The 23893-nt window shown below is 45.2% G+C and overlaps 1 protein-coding gene across 2 annotated transcripts in view; it reads right to left on the bottom strand.

Moving 5' to 3' along the window:
* LOC117459993 (rap1 GTPase-GDP dissociation stimulator 1-B) overlaps positions 1-9107 on the bottom strand; it is a 79065-nt gene extending 69958 nt beyond the window's left edge. For both annotated transcript variants that reach the window (XM_034101189.2, XM_071205686.1), the window contains exon 1: positions 8717-9107. In XM_034101189.2, coding sequence (XP_033957080.1) covers positions 8717-8729 — 13 coding nt within the window. In that variant the 5' untranslated portion in view covers positions 8730-9107. The remainder of the gene's footprint in view (positions 1-8716) is intronic.
* Positions 9108-23893: the final 14786 nt, after the last annotated feature.

Raw genomic sequence — 23893 nt, 5'->3', positions numbered from 1 at the left:
TCCGAGATTTAGAAAAATAGCGGGAGTAAACCGCGCAAGGCACTGTTCCTGGGATAACGGGAGTGTTTCTTGTATCCCATGGAACTGCTGGGGGGAGAGGCTTCTCTGTGAGGTGCCATAATGGTCGTCATGGTGACGAGCCACGCCATCGCCACCGCTGCCCGTGAGACAAAAGGGCTGCGAAGGGGTTTCCACACGCTGCATTTCACTCCGTCTCTCATCATGAGGCGCGTACACGCCCAGAGGATGAGAGGTGTGTGTATGCTGTCCACACGAGGCGTTATAACGGTGCTCGTGGATTTATTGTGACCGTGTGTAGGAGGCATATCTGGGACAGAGGAATGCCGCGAGCTCTGCAGTTTATAAACCAATATGTTAAAAACAGCAGTCTTCTGCAGCGAATGAACCACCTCTGGAGTGTCCCCCTGATGGAAGAGACCCAAGGGGATCATCACGTGACCAGCTGACGCCAACGCCGAGCAGCTGCGTCACGGAGAGGGCTGTGTGGGTTGTGACATGCCGGAGGAGAGCTGTCAGTTCCTCCACTCGCTGCCGCGAGAGCCACGCTCTGCTGGCTGAGTTTAATTCCACTCCAGATAAACATTTGTCTGAGAGGGAAGAGGACAGCTGTTCTTCCAATTTATTATGAAACCCAGGCTTTGACAGATGCAATACGAGATGTACCGTCTGTAAAGCGACTTCCTCCCTGGAGCGAGCCAGCAAATAGCAGGTCGTCCAGAGGAAACCACCCTCTCATCCCTCCTCTGTGTAGTGGCTCCAGCCTTCTCTACACAAAAATGGGAGGAGCCAGGGAATATCCGAACGGCAGACGATTGTCTGGTCTGATATTCCCTGAAATGAGAAAACGCAGGAATTTCCTGTGTTTTGGGATGAGGGGTACGTGGAAGTATGCATCCTTCAGGTTGAAGTGAACAAGTCGTCCTGGTGAACACATTCCAGCACCTGTTTGATCGTCAGCATGTGGAATACTGACAGATCGAGGATGTCTCATTGCCCCAGTCTTTTTCGGGATTAGAAAAATAACGGGAGTGAAAACCCCTGATTTTCCTCCCTTTGAGGAACCCTGGAGATATCCTCTTTCAACAGGAGTTCCAGCAGCTCGGATTGGAGTGCAAGACATAGCTTCTGGGAGGACAGGAGTGTTTCCTGTATCCCATTGAACTGTGGGGGGGGGAGAGGCGAACTGCAGGACGTATCCTCTGCTGATCAGCCTGCTCATCCATCTGTCCATCAGCCCCACGCGCTGCCACTCTGAGAAAACCTCTGAGAGCGGGCGCACATGCTCGAGATGTGTTTTTTTGGTCGTCATGGTGACGAGCCACGCCAGAGCCCCTGCCGCTGCTGCCCGTGAGGCAACCCAAGCTGAGCTTGGACCGAAAGGGCTGCGCGGGGGCCTCCACATGCTGCGTCTCACTCCGACTCTCATCATGAGGCGCGTACACGCTCAGGGGATGGATGGAGGTGTGTGCAGTGCTGCCCACATGAGGCGTTATAACGGCGCTCATGGGTTTATTAAGGCCGTGTGTACGAGGCGTATCTCGGACAGAGGAATGCTGCGAGCTCTGCAGGTTATTAACAGGGGATAAAACCGGCAGGCGTCTGCAGTGAGCCCTGCGGTCTACTTAATCAACAGATTAGTGGCAGCCGGCTTAATTAGCGAGCTCTGCAGTTTATTAACCGATAGGTTAAAACCATCAGAATTCTGCAGCGAGCCCTGACGCCGTGGCGCTGCGGGCGCTGCCGCTGGGGCACTCAGCCTGGAATACTGCTCCTTCCCCCGTTCTGGCTTCTCTGTGATGTGCCGTAATGGTCGTCATGGTGACGAGCCATGCCATTGCCCTCGCCGCCACTGCCCGTGAGGCGAAAGGGCTGCGAGGAAGCCTCCACACGCTGCGTTTCACTCCGGCTGTCATCATGAGGCGTGTACACGCTCAGGGAATGAGTGGAGGTGTGTGCAGTGCTGTCCACATGAGGCGTTAAAATGGCGCTCATGGGTTATTATGACCGTGTGTAGGAGGCGTATCTCGGACAGAGGAATGCCGCGAGCTCTGCAGGTTATTAACCTATAGGTTAAAACCGGCAGGCTTCTGCAGCGAGCCCTGCTGTCTATTAATCAACAGATTAGTGGCAGCCGGCTTAATTAGCGCGCTCTGAAATGTATTAACCGACAGGTTAAAACCAGCCTTTAGCAACAAGCCCTGCTGGCTATTAACCGACAGGTTATCGGCAGCTGGTTTACACAGGGCGTGAGGTAACCCCAGGTGGGCTGGGACCGAACGGGCTGCACGGGGCCTCCACACGCTGCGTCTCACTCCGACTCTCATCATGAGAGTCGGAGCGTACACGCTCAGGGGATGGATGGAGGTGTTTGAAGTGGGACGTAGTGGGACGGAGCCCCTGCAGCCGCCGAAGAGCGAGTCTGACGCCCAGGCGGTTGCTGTGGGCGTCTCTCCGCTTGCGGCCTCCTGTGGCCGACGTAGATGCCGCAGCTGCTGCGGGCGTTGATGCCGCTGTGGCAGCTCAGCCGGCTGGAGCTAGCTGCACATGCTGGCGAATGTCGTCCGCCTGTTCCGCGGCCGTCTTCATGGACTCCACCATGGCGTGGAACTGGGGTCCGAGCAGCCCGTCCGGGCTGATTGGAGCGTCCAGTAGCACTTTTCTGGCCATCCGTAACAGACGCCTACTTCAGCCCGCGGAAATCCTCGCCTGGGAGACAGCGACGGACGCGCACAGAATGAGCGCCGTGCTGGCCGCCTTGCTAATTTCCTCTGCCTCGGTGGTGGGCCGCTCTACCAGTGTCCCCACCAAGTTTGAGAGCCACGCGATGTTATTCGCCACCGCGCTGTGGTGACGGAGAGGGGGAAAGCATGTTCGGCCGCCAAGCTGGCACCCTGCTCCGACTCTGTCTCCCCCGTCCGGGGGAGAGGAGGGAGGGGAGAACCGAACGGTGAACTGTGGAGGGAGGCGGGGCAGAAGTTGCCTTTTTCCTCGGACTTCTGCCCGGCACTCGGCCCCAGGGACACGAGGCCCCATCCAAGGGCTCGTAAGCCTGGACGGGCCAATCGTCCTCCTCGGTCACAGCGGCAAGAGCGTCCGCTCTCCGCTTCCCATCGCCCGAGGGGAGACGAGCGCAGTGTGTGCATACCTGCTGGTTTAGAGCCGCGTACGCGCGCTCTGACCCCAGGCAGGATTCGCATACTGCTTTTATCTCTGCTGCTCATAACTCATTATGAACCCAGAGCCACATGAGAGACAATCACGGACGCAGTTGTCCTGATGATTCTCAATTGCTGTGCTTCAGTAACTGTGCTGGTTTGCTGAAGAAAAGAGGGAGCAGATTGCCGGGCCCCCTTCCTACTTATACCGGAAGGAGGCCCGAGGGTGGGGCCCACAAGTGTTTCAGTGCTGCGCGGGGGCGCAGAGGGATAACCCAATAGCGATAGCCATATACGAAATAGAACACACACACACACACACACACACACACACACACACATACACACCCCAAAACAACAACAACATAAGTTAAGTTATGCTTCTTTATGCCACTTTATATAACTAACACATGAACATAAGACTGTAGTTTAATTGAAAACAGCGTCTCCTTCAGATGCACGTGGTTTATGTTCAACTTCTTAAAAGTAATTGCAGTATTTCAAATTATTTGTGAATGCTATAGTGTATTAAAGCATAACCATATATTATTTTATAGTCTATGCTCTGGGTATGGCTGTCAACAAAACCATAGCGTGCTTCATGTTTTGTACACATTGTGCAAAACGTGTGTGTGTGTGTGTGTGTGTGTGTGTGTGTGTGTGTGTGTGTGTGTGTGTGTGTGTGTGTGTGTGTGTGTGTGTGTGTGTGTGTGTGTGTGTGTGTGTGTGTGTGTGTGTGTGTGTGTGTGTGTGTGTGTGTGTGTGGCAGACTGAAAACTCATCTCTTTCGACTTCACTTCGAGCGATATAATTGCTAACAAAGCACTTATATACTAACAAAGGACTGGCTTATCTAAAGCCAGTTGAGTAGCACTTGAAATGTTTTAGCTCTTTGAAACCTGATGTACTTATATGATTCTGTTTTCTCCAAGTTTGTATCTTCTTGGTCGAACGCACTTATTGTAAGTCGCTTTGGATAAAAGCGTCAGCTAAATGTAATGTATGTGCTAGAGATCAGGAAAGGATACGAAAATCCTGTACAAAGCAATTTTCCCTCCATAGATAATGTATATTTACATTTTTTGTATAGCTGTAACAGTTTATATGTTAAGGGTGGACGAGCATTAATGCTCGACTTTCCAAGTTGTAATCTTGTCAATGACGGTCATCCAGGGTGTGTAGAGTGTATGTACTTGGAGGTTTACAAGGTTGTTGTTGTTGTTGTTGGTGAAAGGGTTGAATAAACTGATCCCAGTTTCTTTAGTCCCAGGATCATTCAACCTGAAACGTCTAAATCAGGGGTGCCCAACCAGTCGATCGCGAGATGTGTCTAAAAATAGAACAACAATATTCAGTTTTATCATTAATGTCCTATAACATAATCTTCCTGTGCCAGAATAATGCACTTGAACGCATCAAAGCTTTGTGATTGGCCGGCGTGACCCCATGTGTCGGGGCGTGGCTGGTGGGCAGTGGGCACTAGTTCGCTAACGTTGTCGGTGTCAACAGGAGTGACAGTCCGCACACACACAAGACCGCAATCATGGCAGAAGCAAAACATATATAATGTTCACTCCGAGTGGGAGGATGATTATTTTTGTATCTATTCCAATTCAAAGTCCATCTGTCTCATCTGCAATGTGAGCGTGGCTTTATCGAAGAAGGGTAATTTAGGAGCGGCATTTCAAAACAGTGCACAAACGCTACGAGAAGGAATTCCCTCCTAATTCTGCCCTCCGCTCCCAAAAGGGGAGGGGCCTGAGAGGACAGCTAAATGCACAGCAGTCCATTTTCACCAGCCCAACAACAAGAGCAAGGCTGCTACCAGAGTATGGAGTCAGATTTGGGTCAATATTCTAGCGCGTAAAACAAGCTACTCACGAGCGGAAAATGTGCTTTTACACGCGCATAAAATGACCCTTGCGCGCAGATTAAACCCCCGCGAGCGGCTCTGGCACTTTGGGGCGGAGCCACTGGACTTTGATTGACAGATGCAAGGAAACCCGGAGTTGCCAGGTTTGATAAATGCCTGAACTACCAAGAGCCGAGGAGTGACGCCAGCAAAATCAGTTGGACGAGATTGAATGGTAAAGTTGTCCATATGTGTATATATAACTGTTGCATTTAAGTGATATATTGGTTGTAAAAATTGTTTTTTTATTTGCTTGATACAAAAGGACATTCTTTATAACCAATTGCTTTATTATGACGCATTTGTAATATTTGTATGCTAGAACTTTTTGTATTCTTTTTGAAAAATAAAAAATAAATAGCTCACTTGTCATTCATTTTTGTCCTTAATTATCCATCCAACACTGAAAAGGTGGTCCTTGTGAAGAGTCTCATCACTATATTCCCTCAGCTGAAAGTCATTTACAACAATAGTTTGCTGAAGATTAAGTTTGTTTTAACCAAGGTATAAGGTTTTTTTAGGTGTGATTTTATGAATTATCTATTCTGTCAACATTTGATGAATTAGAAAAATATTAATGTTTTTAAATGTTAACAATTATTTTCTTAATGACATATTGTGCTAATGAAATCCTTGTAAATAAATGTCCAATGAATTTATTCTTGCATTCAATTTTTTTTAATAAAAACCATATCCACCACCTGGTACTTCCAGTAATCGTCATTGACACACAATGTGCAGATATAACACAATCAAATGTTAATTCTGGTTAAAGAAATATAACACAAAATGTGCAGAAATAACAAATGAGTGTGTTCATCTTGGTTACACATTTATGACACACACTGTGTAAAATGTGCACATTGTGTGTTAGGGGCATGCAACACATTTTGTGTGTAAAAATGATGTACACATAAATAAACACAACACGTGTTGTCCCTGAGCACACTCTGTAGGTGTGTTGAAATTCAACACATGTTGTGTCATATTGTGAAAGAAGCATTCCTGGAGGCTGCCGATGCGTAATAAAAATAACAGCAGCATTTCAACAGGTTTTTGATATAATAAAAACTCAAGTTAGATACCGTTATTAATCAGCTAAGTTTTAGTTTGTTTGAACTTATTCATTATAATCATTGTACAAAATGGTATAAGAATGCAAACTTAAATTGATTATAGTCTATTATCAATTCAGGTTCAGAAACTAGTGTTGCTTGCATCCTATTTTAAAGGCATTTATTGTTATAATCTACTAAAATGCAACAAAAAAGGTTTTGATTCTATTAATTTTGTCTTTTTTATTGCACTTTGGCAGCAGATTCCTGAGTAGCTTTAGATCTGAGTTGTCTTATTAGTAAGCCTCATTTATACTTTTGTAGCAACACTATTTTTATATAATGGCAAAGAAAGGGTTCAGAGTCTTTTCTTTGTCTCCGTGTCATATGTGGCAGCACTGTTCAATGTTTCTTGAAAACATCACCCACTGTAGTGACGTGTGCATAAACTCCAACTCTGTATCAACAACACTGTTGTGTGACTTCAGTTAGATACTTGTATGTGTGTAGATTAGAAAGAGGTAAGATAAAGGATCTGCAGTATTTTATGAAGTATTAATCGTACAAAGGTCAGTTTTATACAAGTAGAAGTGTGTATTCACCTGGTAGTAATGGCTACGCCTCTCTATTTGGACTGGTAGATCTCAGCAGACTGGCTACTTTAAAAGTAGCTCTCGGTTCAAAAAAGGTTGGGCACCCCTGGTCTACAGTATCTCATCTACTGCTACATGGAAGACAGCTCAGACACACAGCTTAAACAATACACATGCACACACACACACACACAACACAATCCTTTACATTCATTACATACAGTAAAAACAAAAACACACACACACACACACACACACACACACACACACACACACACACACACACACACACACACACACACACACACACACACACACACACACACACACACACACACAAACACCCAAAGGAGGAGACACCTGCAAATGGTAATCACCCAGGATAATCCCTACTAAGTCAAATGAAAATAGCCCGCATGGAGGGGGTTGATACACAGCCTGCTACGTCAAGATCCAACCCAAATCTCCTTCTCTGTCTGTGTGTGTGTGTGTGTGTGTGTGTGTGTGTGTGTGTGTGTGTGTGTGTGTGTGTGTGTGTGTGTGTGTGTGTGTGTGTGTGTGTGTGTGTGTGTGTGTGTGTGTGTGTGTGTGTGTGTGTGTGTGTGTGTGTGTGTGTGTGTGTGTGTGTGTGTGTGCATGTGTCTGTGGGCTACTTTGAGTGCTTGACAAGAGAGTAGGCAATTTACAAATCGGTCCCACAGAGAGCTGCGAGGGAGTCCCTATGGTGCTTATTATAAATGCTGCGATTACACTGTATGTTTCCACATTAAACAACACAAAGGCCTGTGTATTGACATATGCAGTATATGCAGGGGCTTGACACAATGTCAGCAATACCTGCAAACCTCCAACACAACAGTCCAGCAATACATCCCATCACTGACTGTCAGACTGTCTGAAAGCTGATGGTCCACCTTCACCATCACTTCATATCTGTATGTTTATGATGCTGCCTATGCGGGCCTCTGATCTACAGTTTAAAAGACACATTGCAGTAGCAGTAGCTTCAGATGAGGCTGTGTTGTTGTGCGAGGCTGTGTCCGCCCCAACCTGCAATGCATGACTGAATAGCTTCTAGCTGAACTGTGCACTCTTACTGCCCAGTGAGACAAACAGCTGGGTGTTCTGGCATTATCTGTGTGGGAACAACAACACATACAACATATAAAAACATTTGACATTGTCTAAGTCCATGAAATTATGTTTGGAATTAATGTTTTTTTTATTTTGAATTGTATGAATGTTGGAACTGTCTCTTCTCAACACAAATGAATTCAACACCAAGTGACGCTCTTAGAAACTAAATGTGGTTTAGGTTGAACATTTCAACCATATTTCTGAAGCAGTTTAATTAATATGCTGAAATATAAATCAACAGTGAAATCTGACATGTAATCAGTTTGGTTTCAATGTGCCTATACTGCCAACTTCTTCTGCATAAAAAAGAAAATCTAAATGAAATGAGGTCTGGGGACAAACCACTGAAGGTGGATATGGCTATGCTGTGGAGAAGGCGTGAGCTATGATGTATACTTGTAACTACGGACAATGCTAGACTCATCCATAGCGGCAATATTGCCTGGGAAATTGTTCTATTGATTATAATAATGTATCTATCTACCTATCCATCTATCCATCCATCTATCTATCTATCTATCTATCAACCATCTATCTATCTATCTATCTATCTATCTATCTATCTATCTATCTATCTATCTATCTATCAACCATCTATCTTCACCTTGTACATCCTTATCCATGCACACACATTCACACACTCATGCCTGGTACTGTGATGCCATCAACACCATACCACAGATGTATCATACGTCATCACCTACATTATATGGAACCACACACACACACACACACACACACACACACACACACACACACACACACACACACACACACACACACACACACACACACACACACACACACACACACACTAAGGGATGTCAATATGCAGCTACTCACCAATGTCTGTCATGGCTGCTGGTCGACAGGCTCCTCTCTGCTGGCTCACCGCCTCTGCCTGTAAGAACTGTGTGTGTGTGTGTGTGTGTGTGTGTGTGTGTGTGTGTGTGTGTGTGTGTGTGTGTGTGTGTGTGTGTGTGTGTGTGGGTGTGTGTGTGTGTGTGTGTGTGTGTGTGTGTGTGTGTGTGTGTGTGTGTGTGTGTGTGTGTGTGTGTGTGTGTGTGTGTGTGTGTGTGTGTGTGTGTGTGTGTGTGTCTGTGTGTGGCTAGCAGAGAGCTACACTCCTTTCTTAAGGTCAGGTGTCCCCCAATGCTGTCTCCCACTCGGTCTGTCGTTTCTCTCTCTGCCTCGCTCTCGCTCCCTCAATCCCATTATCACTCAACACGATCTCTACCGCCCCCCCACCCGCACACACTGCGCCTGCGTTCTCTGTCTCTGCTCATTTGCTCTCTGTTTCCACCTAGCTGTTTCCCTCTGACATTCAGACTGCAAGATGTATTGGACTTATCATCTGCTGTATATAACAACATGTGTGATGATAAGTGACGACCAAATAATAAGAATAACACCAATAATAAATAATACGTAATCCCTAAAAATAGCGCACACATAATATTGTATTTTAAGTGGAACATTTGTTCTCACTATATTTTAAGAAACCTTATTTCAAATAGTTGGAAAAAAGCAAGCCTCTATTTCTCACATGAGATTTAAAAAAATCATGTGTTGCATAAAGACGCAGGCTCTGTGGAGAAATAGTTTTTACCTGGATGTCATTGTATTCACTTCTTGAGTCTGACTGGCTTCCCTGGGGGTTTCCTCCATCCAGACCCCAGCACCTTTAGATACATGTACTCACCCCCCTTGTATGTAGCATGTAGTACAATCCCTATAGAATGACTGCCCTGTTGACAGTCAAGGGCAAACGTGGAAAAGAAAGGAACTCCTTTGTCCTCTTCCTTAATCATCCGTATCAGAGGAGAACAAAAAGAACAAAAGAAAAGCAACAGATAACCTCTAACCCCCAGTGCTTTCTCCGGTAGGTTTGTTATCGATCAAACAATGAGAGTACACCTTCAGTCAGGAGGTTCAGGTGCGTGGGGGGTAATTACATAGACTGTATATGTGGGTAATTACTGTTCTGCCCTCCAGCCAGCTGGGGAAGGGTTCTGGTTTGCTTTAGCATTGCTCTCTGGTTGGATGTGGTATTGCAGCAGCATGAAAAGGAATGTGAAAGTAGGACCAGGGAGCTGATCAACATAGTTCTCCTAATATGTTGCAATCTTTTAAATGGATTAATTGTAAGCATTGGCTGTACGTTATGTTATTTGCTTTGCAAACATTTTGGTATTAAAGAGTAAGTTCATTAGGTTATTGCTAGATACTGGCTCAACTGGTTATACTCAGTGTTGGACATTACATTACACGTCGTCAGAAGTCGTCGCAGGATGGCCAGTTCCCACATCCGGACAACTTTGATTTATCTCGCCCAGAACAATGACCTGAATGGCGCCAGAGGTTTCACCGCTACAGGATAGCAGCGAAGCTACATAAATAAGAGGGAGAGGTACAGGTTTGTACGCTGCTCTACTCGCTGGGGAAAGAAGCGGAACAACTTTTCAAGAAGATGATGAGAAATATTCAGATAATTAGAAGACTGTTATGAACAAACTGGACAATTACTTTGTGCCGAAGGTAAACACCATTGATGAAAGCGCCCGTTTCCATCAGCACACCCAGAAGCCAGGTATATACATATTTTTATATATATTTGTTTTTGTATTCGGGATTGTGGGAAACGGTATTTCGATCTCTCTGTCTGTAAACGCAAACTGAAAGATTGACAATGAAGTTGACTTTGTTTCCCGTTACAATGCTCAGTAACGCAGTTACAACACATTTTAACCCGAAATTAAATGGTGTTTTGTTTTTTAACAATGTACTAACATAGCGAGACATTCCGACACCAGACAAATTGTGGGTAGATTAGTAAACCTGGTGTTTACTCTTCAGGCTTCGCGCCGGGATCTTCGGGCAGTTGAATGTTATGCACCCTCTATTCAAAAAAGAGAACGGAGCGAAAAAGACTAACAACAAATCGTGACCTGCTCCGCTGCGCGTGCATCATCTCCAAAGTGCTTCCACAGCAGTGACACACATCTGTGGATAATCATTTATGCGAACATGGTTAAAGCAACCATCACTAAACGCCAGCAACACTGCATCTACTGCAGACCGTAGCAACAGGTCAGATGGGGACATCACGTGACCCTCCGTTGTGGACACTAGCTGACTCCCGCCTGACTCGCCGCCCTCGCCCCCGGAGCAGCACTCTTCGTTGCCCGAAACTACGCCGCCCCTCTGCGGCCCGCAGGTGCCAGCCAGGATACCACGGCAAAACAGAGCCTGCCCAGGTAGATCTAAACAAGTACCCGCCTGTACAGTGGGGTTAGGTGGTCATTTTGCAGCTCGTGGTATACAAATAGACAAGGGCTAGAATATGTGAAAATAGTGCCATATTCTGCCATGCCTGTAGAAATGTTGGGTCAAAAATAATGCATACAATAGCACAGATGCCTTCACCACGAATGGCTACAAAAAGATCTCATATCCCAAGCTTATCAACAAGCTGATGTTGCAGCTGAAATGATCTCCAGGTCACAAATTCAACCTCACATGATGATGTACCAGTTTTCAAGGACAGTAAATATTCTCTTCCCAGAGTATATGATGGGACCAAAGTGATGATTTAGTAGGCTACATGGTTTTAATAATACTTTTGCTTTTCAATGTTTGCCATTTCAAACCATGAGCTGGTTCAAATAATATTTGCCTTGATTTACAATATGTTCTCATTTGTTTTATCAGTACAGTGTTGAAGCTGTTGTGCTTTTCTTTGCCACAGTCCACTTTGGACTGTATGAGATATTTCAGGATTTCACTAAAAGTGCACTCACTTGAAATGTTCTCACTTGCTTGGTTTCAAAACATAATGTTAATGGCATAATCTGTTCATTGGGACCATCAATGCTATTTTTCATTGCTGTTGCCGGTCACTATTGCTCATGTAAACCTACTACTGCTGCGCCCCCTGTAATCTCAGATTCACCCTGAGTCATTTTGTTCTGGAACCGGGCCTGTACACGGCCATATACTAAACACACTACAGAGCCCATTCCGTGTCCTGTTAGTGTTTACTTCCTCTCTGCCTTCTTCTGGTGATTTATCTGACGTCCAGCGCTCCGTCTTTTAACCTCTTTTCCTTTCTCTTTCTTGATCCTCCTTAGCAACCTTCATTATAGTCCTTGACAGTGGTCTGTACTGTGTTAACAACATGTCACATGTTAAGAGTTTACAATCAGAATCGAGTATTCAACTAACCCGTGTAATACAAGTTGTTAGTAGCCTTAAGGGCCTACACAGTGGTTATGCGATACCACATTGCCCTTCATATAATGAGCTGCACTAAACTACATTTTAGCATTTAAAATACCTAGCCATTCTTTTGCGGTTATTTTGGTGAAAGTAACTAGAAAAGTAACTAAAGTAGTGTAACTCATTTCATTTCAGAGACAGTAATTTTGTAATGTAACTTATTACTTTCAAAAGAGAGTAATAAGTAATATGTAATATATTACATTTTGGAAGTAACTTGCCCAACACTGATTTACAGTGACAGGTACCATGAGTATCAAACAGCATGTCACCCAGCCGAGTTTTAAAATGATGCAGGGGAACCAAAGTGCTCAGTTTTAAACAGGTTTGCAGACTGTTCGAATTTAGTGGAGATGCACAACTAAAAGCTTTCTTCCCTAAGACAGTCCTAGCACTTGGCACATTTAATAAAACAACATCATGAGATCTCAGGCAATACGTACTTTCAATTCGTCGAGAGATCAGAGAGCAGATATAAAAAGGTAGTTTACCCAACATGGCTTTATAAATGAACATGTACCAGTGACTGAGCCTCCGTACAGTTAGTGAAGGCAGACCTGCCTTGGTATACAGGGTACAGTGATGAGTAAGTGCTTTACAGTTAGTAACAAATCTCAGAGCACTGTGATACTCAGCATCTAACTTTTCCAGGCAATGGGCAGGTGCATTCATATAGACCAGATCCCCATAGTCCAGCACAGGTCAAAGGTCACAGAGCCTTTTCCTGGCCTCAAGCGAGAAACAGGACTTGTTCCTGTAGAAGAAACCTAGCCTAACCCTCAGCTCTTTACGCAGATTAGTGACCTGAAGTTTAAAAGTAAGACAATCATCAAGCCAGATACCAAGGTATTTGTAACAGGCAACAAATGAAGCTTAGCGCAAGTTCAATGAGGAAGACCAATACCCCCTGGTGTTACATGTCACTTCAATCTCCTCTTCCATTAAGTAATCAGGGGCGTTACTCCCCAGCTAGCCAATCATCGCACCTGCTAACCCCTTTAAATCTGCTCTTCCCTCTCTGTCAGTTGTCATTTCAGGTGTCAACGCACAACCCTCCTCCACCCCTTCACCTCCTGTCTCCTAATTCAGGGCTAAGCTAATCCTTCTTCCTTCAGACCAGACCGAACCACTTATCACCACCACCAGTGTCTAGACCCCGAGGGGGTTCATCGGAGCGGTTTTCCCCTCCCGAATGATCATCCTACAAACCGGGGCCTAATCTCCAAACATCAGTTAATTCATTGTTGTAATCTGTCAATCATCATTTTCTTATACCACGTGTCCCGGTAATAAACATGTATTTCATACATCACGTCTCTCCTGATTGAACTTCAAGTGTTGTTCCTTGCGTAGTTACAATATGAAAAACAGGCTCTGGTGTCTTTTTTGCTTTTGAAAAGAGCATTACCTTGGTTGTATCCACATTTAAAAGAAGCTTTAATTCAGAGAGCTGAGTCTGAATAGTGTTAAAAACAGCCTGTAATTTAACAACAGCCTCTTTAATGGAGGGACCTGCATAATACATTACAGTATCATCCGCATAAAAATGTAAAGTAGCTTCATCCACATTATCACCTACACTGTTAATATATATGGAGAATAAAAGTGGTCCTAAAACAGAACCTTGTGGTACACCATTAGAAATGTTTAACCACTCAGAAGACAGTCCATCAAAATGAACACATTGGGACCTTTCAGAGAGGTAGTTCACAAACCACCCCACTGCAAGGCTGGATATGCCAATACTGAGTAGCCTCTGCTTTAAAATGCGATGATCAACGGTGTCAAACGCTTTGGAAAGGTCAATAAACAGAGCTGCACAACTCTGATTATTATCTAAAATAGTAGTAATGTCATTTACCACTTTCATTGTCGCAGTGATGGTGCTGTGTTTCTTTCTGAATCCTGACTGATACTTAGTGTAAGGGAAACTTCTGTTGCAATGGAAATCAGGACTCAGAGAGACACTTGCACTGTTACTGCAGGCTGCCAAATCAATTCTGCCCACACAAAGAAAGAACCGCTCGGACCTGGTCTCTGAGAAGGGGCGGAACTTAGAAGTGCGGGGCTTTTACTCTAAATAATAACAGATGGACAAACAAAGATTGTTTGTCTCGTAACTGCATTGGGCAGTTAACCCTTCCTCCCACAGGAAAGGGAGCTGTTATGTGCCAACATTACCGCATGGTGTTCTTCCTCTCATATTATGTGGTCCGGAGTGACTCTTACAGACTGGACCGCTGGTGAACAACTGTTAGAACGGGCCGTTCAGGTGTTCAGGGCAGAGCTCCCTGTCGGAGCGGCAGAGCGTGAAGTGAACTGAAAAATGTTCTGGCTAACGTTAGCTTTAGTACTCAGATCTTGTTCTTGAGTAGTACCAGTACCAGAGTGTAGGAATACTATGTTACAGTAAGAGTACTGCATTCAAAAATGTTACTCAAGTAAAAGTATAAAAGTATTCACTCTGTGCTTCTCCCTCTCTGTCTGCTCTCCGCAGGGGGTGGGGGTGAAATCACACACACACACACACTCCCTGTAGCAGCCGCAGGTGGATTGGAGGCGATGCCTGCTGTTAACTTTAACCGGTTGACCACTGAGACCTCTAGAATTCGGCGATTTGTTTCAATACAAATCTATCACATTGCTCCTAATGCAGAAGCTCCACTTTACTGATGCTCTCTTTCAAAGTCTCTCCGAATATTTGCTGTGTGTAATTGTCTGGTAATTTAATTCCGAGAATCACACACAGAGGAAATCGATGAAAGTCGATATTCCCAGGTTATTTATTAGCCCCAAATGTAAACGAGTAGAGAAACCAAAAAATAAATTGCAGCAGCTCAGTTTTCTTCAGGTAATTTATAATGCCGTCAACCACAGACACTGGGAAGCGACGTGGAGCGTTGCTGACGTTGCTCGCTTCGAAAGTTGAGCAATGTTCAACTTTTGGCGCCTCGGCAGGAGCGTCAGCCAATGAAATCCCGTTTATGCAAATCTGCCAGTACAAGCGCTATCCAGTCAAACCGCGTGTATGCTGGGAGAGACTACGCAGGTCATTTCCTCATATTCCAAAAAAATGGAGGGAAAATTCATTATGGCGGTAGTGAATCACCCGGTGCTGAATGATCGGTCTCTGTTAATCTACCGGGATACAAGCCAGAGGAGCGAGGCATGGAGGGAGGTGGCAGAGACAATGGGTGAAACTGGTAGGTTTTCGCCAGTTTACTTCGTTTTAACGTTGCTATTGCTTTGTATGTCGGGGGCAAGAAATTCATGTGATTGGTTGTTGGTCACGTTGCTCGCAAAAAAAATCCCCAAGCTTCAGACACGCCGACCGCCAACGTCAACGCACACTGCTGTGCGGACCAGTAGCGTAGGCAGAAATGTACTTTAGGGTGGGCCTGTAAAAATATAGGGTGGGCCAGATTTTTCTTCTGCGCATCAGAAGCTAACAGTCCCCGCCGGTACCGGTGGCAGATTACTTTTAGAATACTTCCTTTTCTTCTCTTTTCTCTTATTTTCTTCTTCTTCTTCTTCTTCTTCTTCTTCTTCTTCTTCTTCTTCTTCTTCTTCTTCTTCTTCTTCTTCTTCTTCTTCTTTGGAATACTTTCTTTTCCATAACAGATGGGTATGTTTTGGTGAACGGGAGACACGTATTTTACTGTTTTAATGGCTTATCAAGAGCACAACACAACATCTTAGTGTCATTCTGGACAGCTCTCTCATCTGCACCACACATAAAAATTCACCCAGACTGCATTCTTGTACTGTCTTAGAACCTTTCCTTGGAATATGTTATGCATTGTAAGGTGTCATTGGGTGCTTTGAAAGGCGCCCCTAAATAGAATGAATTATCATTATTATGTATTATCTGAAATGATGTAATAACTTTTTCCAGTCACTTGCCCTATGCATTCAGCAGCAGCAGGCCATTCACTTCGACAATAAATAAATGCTACATAAACGTTATCTTCCACATTTTATCTAGCCATCTCCGTTTTTACCTTTCAATATATTTTGAAAGAGAATTCTCTCTCTCTCATCTGCGTGCGGGGGCGGGGCCTCACAGACACGCTGCATCTCTCGCTCACAGACACGCTGCAGCGCTGTGCAGTGTGCACACGGTTCTGCCACATTACATTTTGTGAGGAAACTTTTCCACCAATAATTCCAATAAGTATTCACTTCAGGTTTACGAAAGTAACTGACTCAGATTACTCGTTTTTCAAATGTAACGCCCGCTGAATATACTTGATTTTTTGTATTTCTGATTACGTAACGCCGTTACATGTATTCCGTTACAACCCAACCCTGTGTAAGGGTGAGTGCAAACATTTTCGTTAACACTAGTACCTGAGTGCCACGGAAGTCGAAGCTCCTGTGACGGAGTCTTCCAGGGCCTGGAGGCGAGCATCGATAGCTATCATGGAGCTAGCCAGGGATTGCAGGGAGCCGGCCACGCTACTCTCCATAAGCGGTGTGTTAGTGACACTCCCGGACTGGCGAGCCTGGGAAGGGGTGGATTTTGGAGGTGGACGGGATCCTGGAGGGCTCGAATTCCTGTCCTTTTTTACCTCCGCGGCTGCGGCTGTGTCCTCGCCCTGCTCTCTGGGGAGCTGACTGGAGCTGCTGCCCCGGACTGGGGAGCTGTGCTGAAGACCTGATCCGAGAGCTCTTGGAGCTGCGAAAGAGTGAGGCCTGGGGCTGTGGGGATGCTCTGCTGCAGGAGCCGGGTGATGAGGAAGTCTGCCTCTGGTGATAGGCCGCTGTGGGGAGCCGAACCGGGCTCGAAGATTTCCATACCAGGTTCGTGATCTGAATTGTCCGAGTTGGACATCTTGAGCTAGTTTTTTCTTGTGCTTTTTTTTTCTCACGAGGAGGAGTATTGTAGTACTGCTACTGCGTGTGATCATCTGCAATGACAACTGACAGGGAGGAAGAGCAGGCATTTAAGGAATTTAGCATGTGCAGCAATTGGCTGCTGAGGGGTGACGCCCTCGTATTTAATGAGGGGGGAAGGGAGCCATAGAGTGACGTGTACGTGACTCGTGTTAGGTCTTCCTTATTGAACTTGCGCTAAAGCTTTCATTAGTAGTACTATAAGGAAGTGAGTTTTGTACCAAGTTGCAGGAAATGTGGGAATGGCTGTCCCAATGAAAAGTTAGAGATATCTTGAAAAGTATAGTTGTAATCGTGAATTAATTAATGATGGCGCTCCATATATGACACATTTTTGTAGACAAAGGATACTGGCCTATGCTGACATATCAAAGTCTCTGCAGAGCACGACACATTGTGACAGTTTACTTATGTAGGTTATTTGGGGTGCCAGTCAGGTCTCTCTCCTGACGTTTCAGATTTGGCTAGTCAGTCAGTTTTTGTAAATCTGCACAAAGGTGTATACATCTCACTGTAAACACCCAACATTGAATGACATTAAAATATAAGAAAAGACACAACTCAAAATCATAATCACAAATAGTAAGTGTATTTTTGTATATTCCCCCCCCCCAAACAATTCGTTTTCCCACAGTTCAATATTAAATCCAAAACGTTCCACTCCGGGTGTCCTTCAAAATAAAATAAAACAGTCAATTACCACAGGAGAATGTCAGTCGGTTTTAGCAATCCAGTCCTGGTTTTTAAGGTTTTGTGAGATGAGCGGCTCCTTTCAGCTTTGTAGTACACAATAATCCAACAACGTGAAGCAAGGGTATGATGCCGGATGCCGGATGCCGGATGACGGTGGACGGTGGATCAGACAAACGGTACGGACTTTAAACGACCTAACTGCTGGTTGCTAACAGATGAGCGTGTTGCTCCGCCGATCGCTCTTGCTGCACACACCTGCTCCGCCGATCCCTCTTGCTGCACACACCTGCTCCGCCTAACTAAATAGGGGAAATGGGAAATGGAAGCGCCAACCAACAGCGAATCACTGGCTGGGTGGGCGTTACCGTGAGTGACTACCGGTCACATAAACACCGGTTGTTACACTCCTTCCCCCATGAGAGAAGCCTGACATAGGAAGGCTTTTCCATTTTCCTTATCCCTCCTTATTTTATTTCCGATAGTGTTGTTCCAACTTTAATCTGGAAAACCCACAAAATCCTCTTCATCGCTTTCCTCTTCAAAAATCTTGAGGATACGCTGATGTTGCTTTCTGTCCATCTCTTCAGCAGTTGGAAAGCATGGTTTGATTTGAGCCACATTAACAACACGAATGTTCTCTCCAGTCTCTTCTAGGACCACCTCAAAGTTTAGAGGTCCGACTTGCCTGATGACACGATAGGGACCTTTCCACCTCGGTGCCAATTTGGCCATATAGGATTTATCAGCCCTTGAGTAAGGATGTGCTTTTATCCACACACGATCCTTCTCTGAGAAATCCACATCCCTTCTTCCTTTGTCATAGTTTATTTTTTGTCTCTGCCTTGATTTTTCCATGTTGCCGTTTACCATTTTCTGAAACTCGGCTATCTGTTTAGCTGTAGTGTATGCAGAGGTGTCAGGATCACAGAGATGGGGCTTTAGCTCGACATCCAATGGGCCTTTCAAAGGACGACAAAGGTTTAGCTCTGCAGGGGTGACTCCTGTGGACTCATGTACCGCTGAATTCAGTGCAAAGCGGAATTCTGATAAGTATTTGTCCCAAGCTTTGTGTTTTTCTTCCACATAGGAAGCTATCATAGCTTTCACATTCCGGTTAACTCTCTCAGTCAGATTGGTTTGAGGGTGGTACGGTGAGGTCCGTTTCTGCTGAAGGTTCCACCGCTTGCATGTTTCTCCAAAAACAGCTGAAACAAACTGGGGACCTTGGTCCGAGAGGATGAAGGTCGGTACACCCCAGCGAGTCAGAATCTCCTTTGTTAATATCTGGGATACTGCCTCTGCTGTTGCTTTACGAAGTGGAAACATCTCAACCCATCTGGTGTAGTAGTCCACAAAGACAATGAGATAGAGATTACCACTAGAGCTTCTTGGGAAGGGTCCCATGAGATCAACTCCTAACATCTCCCAAGGTCCATGTACCACAGTCTGCTGAAGTTTCCCTGGAGGTTTTCGGGTCTGAGGTTTGTAGAGCTGGCAAACCTGACAACAACGTACATACTCTCTCACATCAATGCTCATTTTAGGCCAATACACAAGGGCTTGTAGTCTTTTATACGTTTTATATCTTCCGAAATGGCCGGACACAGGATCATTATGATAATGGTGGAGTAGTTGTTGGCGTAGTGAAGATGGAATATACACCTGGTATAACGTTTTGTGAGGTAAGTGCACCACTCTGTATACCTTGTCCTCCAAAACAGTAAACTTGGTAGTTGCGTTTTCAACGACTTCTCCTTTTTCCATGATTGCATCGTACAGAGTCTGGATGACAGAATCCTCCTGCTGGGCTTTCCAGATGTCCTCATCAGTAATTTGGAGGTTTCTATAGGTGTCCCTCTTGGAGAGCAGCACAGCAGCACAGGTGGCAGGTTGTGTCTGGGCATCATCCACAGGAGCTCTTGACAGCGCATCTAGAACTGTGTTGTATTTTCCTTTACGGTACTCCACAGTGAAGGAAAATTCCTGGAGACGGAGAGCCCAACGAATAAGTCGAGTGCTAGTTTTTTGCGTTTTGAAAACCCAGACAAGTGAGGAATGATCGGTCACTACTGTAAAGTGTCTGCCTTCCAAGTAGTACCTCCACTTCTCTAGGGCCCATACGACAGCGAGGCATTCTTGCTCTGTGGTCGAGTAGTTCCGCTCTGCCTGGTTTAAAGTTCGGCTGGCAAAAGCCAGGACCTGCTCTGTACCGAGACCAGTCTGTTGAGCCAAGACTGCCCCTAAACCGACATCACTGGCGTCAGTATAGACGATAAAGGGGAGTTTAAAGTCAGGATGACCCAGAATTGGCGGTGAAACCAGATGTTTTTTTAGAACCTCAAAAGCAGTCTGACATTGAGAAGTCCAGAGGAACTTGGCTCCTTTCCGTTTAAGGGCGTTGAGTGGTTCGGTTAACTGTGAGAATCCAGGCACAAAGCGATGATACCATCCAGCCATCCCAAGAACCCTTTGGAGTTCCTTGATGTTCTGGGGAACAGGGAAATGCTGTACTGCCTTTGTCTTTTCAGGGTCAACTTCAATACCAACAGAGGAAACAACATGGCCCAGAAATTTCAGAGAGGTTCGAAAAAACTGACTCTTTTTCATGTTGACTGTAAGATTAGCCTCACGTAGTTTGTCCAGCACCGCTTGTATATCAGATGTGTGTTTTTCGAAGGTGTCAGAATAGATGATGATGTCATCTAAATATACAAAGCATGTGTTTCCCTGTAGGTCCCGAAGTACTATCTCCATCAGCCGTTGGAAAGTAGCTGGGGCGTTCTTAAGTCCAAATGGCATTACTTTGAACTGATACAGGCCAAAAGGGCATATGAAGGCAGTTTTTTCTCGGCTATCCTTATCCATTTGAACTTGCCAGTAGCCACTGTTGAGGTCCAAGGAAGTGAATACTACAGATCCAGCCAATGACTCTAGTATTTCCTGGATGTTTGGTAAGGGATAGGCGTCAGTGTGGGTAGCTGTATTCATCTTTCTGTAGTCCACACAAAACCTTGGTTTGCTATCCTGTTTTTTAGGCACCAGGACAACGGGAGCAGCATATGGAGAGGAAGATGGCTCAATAATGTCTTTTTCTAACATTTCTTCCACATGGTCTTTTATGACCTGAAGTTTGGATGGGGACACACGATAGGCCTTCTGTTTGATGGGCATATTGTGGGTGAGGAACATTTTGTGCGTCAGAATATTTGTGTTTCCAAGTTTTTCTGTACAAACATCAGAGTTTGCTTGTAGTCGACGTAACAGTTGTTTTTTTCCGAAATCGTCTAGGTGAGAAGTGAGGGTTGCAGCCTGTAGGAGGTCAGGGCATGGTTCCAAGCTTCCAGGAGGCACAGCAGAGAAGAAGGCGAGTTGTGGTGAAAAGCCTGTACTCTGACTTTCTTTTAAGAACTGATACTGGCGCTTCTTATTGCACTTAAACCAGTAACTGTTCTCTGATACATCAAACTGCAAGCCGGAAAAGAAAATGAAGTCAAGCCCGACCACTGCAGGGAAAGCAAGACTGGAAGCAGGCAGGACGACACAAGGTAATGTAACTGTTTGTGTCTTTAATGTGAGGTCCATATCGCTCCATCCTAAAGGCTGTCTCGCTTCGCCATCTGCCAAGTACAAGGGTCCCCTTGTCCAGGGTTTGAGCGCATCTTGCTGTCCTTTAATTCCTTTCCATATTTTTTCATTTACCAGGGTGTAAGATGAACCGGTGTCAAGAATTGCAGTTCCCATCCATGGACCAATGTGCAATGGAACCATCAACTGACAGGGAAGAGTGCCCCCTGGTGGTATTGAAGAAGAGTTTGCAGGAGTAGTTGGTCCTAGGAACCCAAGTGTAGCACGGCCATCATGGGGAGTTTTTGGTTGTTGATATGGGGTTTTCTGAGGAGTAGCCCTGTTAGAGTTCCAGTGCGGGCAGGAATCTGGGGCATGACTTCCCTTACAGCGCCAACAGAACACTTGTGGGGGTCGGTTGTGATTAGGTTGGCTTGGTCGGACAGGGTTTTCTCTGTTAGGAGGCATAGTAGCAGATTTAGAGGCAACATGCTGAGGTGTTTTACTTAGCAAATTCTTTCTTTGTTCATATTGCATCTGGTTCTCCCGGTCCTTCTCCAGTTGCTGACCAAGGCGGACAAGTCCATCGACAGAGGTGACTCTGCTACTTCTCAGCTGACTGGCCAGTTGGGGGTTGATGTTTTTCAAAATCAATTTTATGATCTCCTCTTCATCAATATTGGGTTTCCAGCGCTTGCATAATGACTGGTACATGTAGGCAAAGTCTCTGACGCTTTCACCCTCTCCCTGAACTCTATTGCGCACCCTCTCTGCCAGTTCATCCTCATAGTCCTCTGACAGGAAGGCAGCACGGAACTGGTCATGGAATTCTCTCCAAGTGTGAATTTTATGGCGGCCAACATCCCACCAATCTCTTGCAGTCCCGTGAAGCACATTACGCAGGGTGGCAATAAGCTCCTCATCCGTGAGCGGATTTAGAGCCAGGAAATCATCACACCTTTCCAGATATTGGAGAGGGTCAGGTGTATCATTCAATTTCCCAAATGATGGAAATTGAAGTTTAACAGGACTCTTTCCCATGAACCTGCTCTTTACTTCCTCATGAATGGTAGACTCCCCAGGTGACCCAAAATTGTTCTCTGACTGTCCAGCCTGTACGGTGGATTGTAATCTGGGGCGGCTTGGAATGGGCAGGGGCTTATCTTCCTGAAAAACCACAGGGTGGGTTTGAACACTCACATGGCCAAAGGTGGTGCTAACTTTGGCTGCCGTCATTTCTTCTGACAATGTATCTATAGTTCTCTTGCATTTGGAAAGCTCCTCATGTAGGTTAGTTATGGTAACAGACATTGGGGTGAGAGCAGAACAAAGATCCTTGAGCAGGTCAGTATGATAGTGATTTAACCGCCAGCTAATGGATGCATCGAGCTGTGTTTGCAGATATTCAAACTGCTTATCCATATGTTTAACAACTTCTTGTTGTGTTTCATGAAATAGGCCTGTCAGGGCTTTGTTTACTTGTTCATTATGAGTTGTGATTTTGTTTGTCATTTGTTCCATGTTATCCTTTAGCTCCTGGCGATGGTGATGTTGGTCCTCAATCATTTTCTGAAGCTGCTGTTGAATCTTAGAGCCAGAATTATTTTCCTCTAAGGCAGAAGTTACAGGTTGAGGTCCTCCATTTCCATTGATGTTGTCTTTTACAGCAGTTTGAGGAGTTAAGGGATTAGCCAACTCTGAGAATCTAGTGAGCTCCATGTCCAACAGTGAATATGTTGTGGGAGGAGACTCGTGAGAAGGTACTGTATTTGATGTAGGGGACACCACTAATTCTCCTTCCATTTCCCCCAACAAGGATTCTGAATAAGCAGCCATTTTGTTGTCCTTTGTTCTCTTTTTCCCAAAAATAAAGTATAGGTCTACTAGCCACAGGGGTGGGTTTATTTATTTCGTTTTTTTTTCTTTTCTCTTTGTCATTCAACGATATTTCATTTTCGGTCCCATCTGGGGTGCCATTTTTTATGTGACAGTTTACTTATGTAGGTTATTTGGGGTGCCAGTCAGGTCTCTCTCCTGACGTTTCAGATTTGGCTAGTCAGTCAGTTTTTGTAAATCTGCACAAAGGTGTATACATCTCACTGTAAACACCCAACATTGAATGACATTAAAATATAAGAAAAGACACAACTCAAAATCATAATCACAAATAGTAAGTGTATTTTTGTATATTCCCCCCCCCCAAACAATTCGTTTTCCCACAGTTCAATATTAAATCCAAAACGTTCCACTCCGGGTGTCCTTCAAAATAAAATAAAACAGTCAATTACCACAGGAGAATGTCAGTCGGTTTTAGCAATCCAGTCCTGGTTTTTAAGGTTTTGTGAGATGAGCGGCTCCTTTCAGCTTTGTAGTACACAATAATCCAACAACGTGAAGCAAGGGTATGATGCCGGATGCCGGATGACGGTGGACGGTGGATCAGACAAACGGTACGGACTTTAAACGACCTAACTGCTGGTTGCTAACAGATGAGCGTGTTGCTCCGCCGATCGCTCTTGCTGCACACACCTGCTCCGCCGATCCCTCTTGCTGCACACACCTGCTCCGCCTAACTAAATAGGGGAAATG

Source organism: Pseudochaenichthys georgianus, chromosome 15, assembly GCF_902827115.2.
Source record: "Pseudochaenichthys georgianus chromosome 15, fPseGeo1.2, whole genome shotgun sequence".
In the NCBI taxonomy this organism is placed as follows: domain Eukaryota; kingdom Metazoa; phylum Chordata; class Actinopteri; order Perciformes; family Channichthyidae; genus Pseudochaenichthys; species Pseudochaenichthys georgianus.
This window is presented reverse-complemented; position numbering and strand designations above follow the sequence as displayed.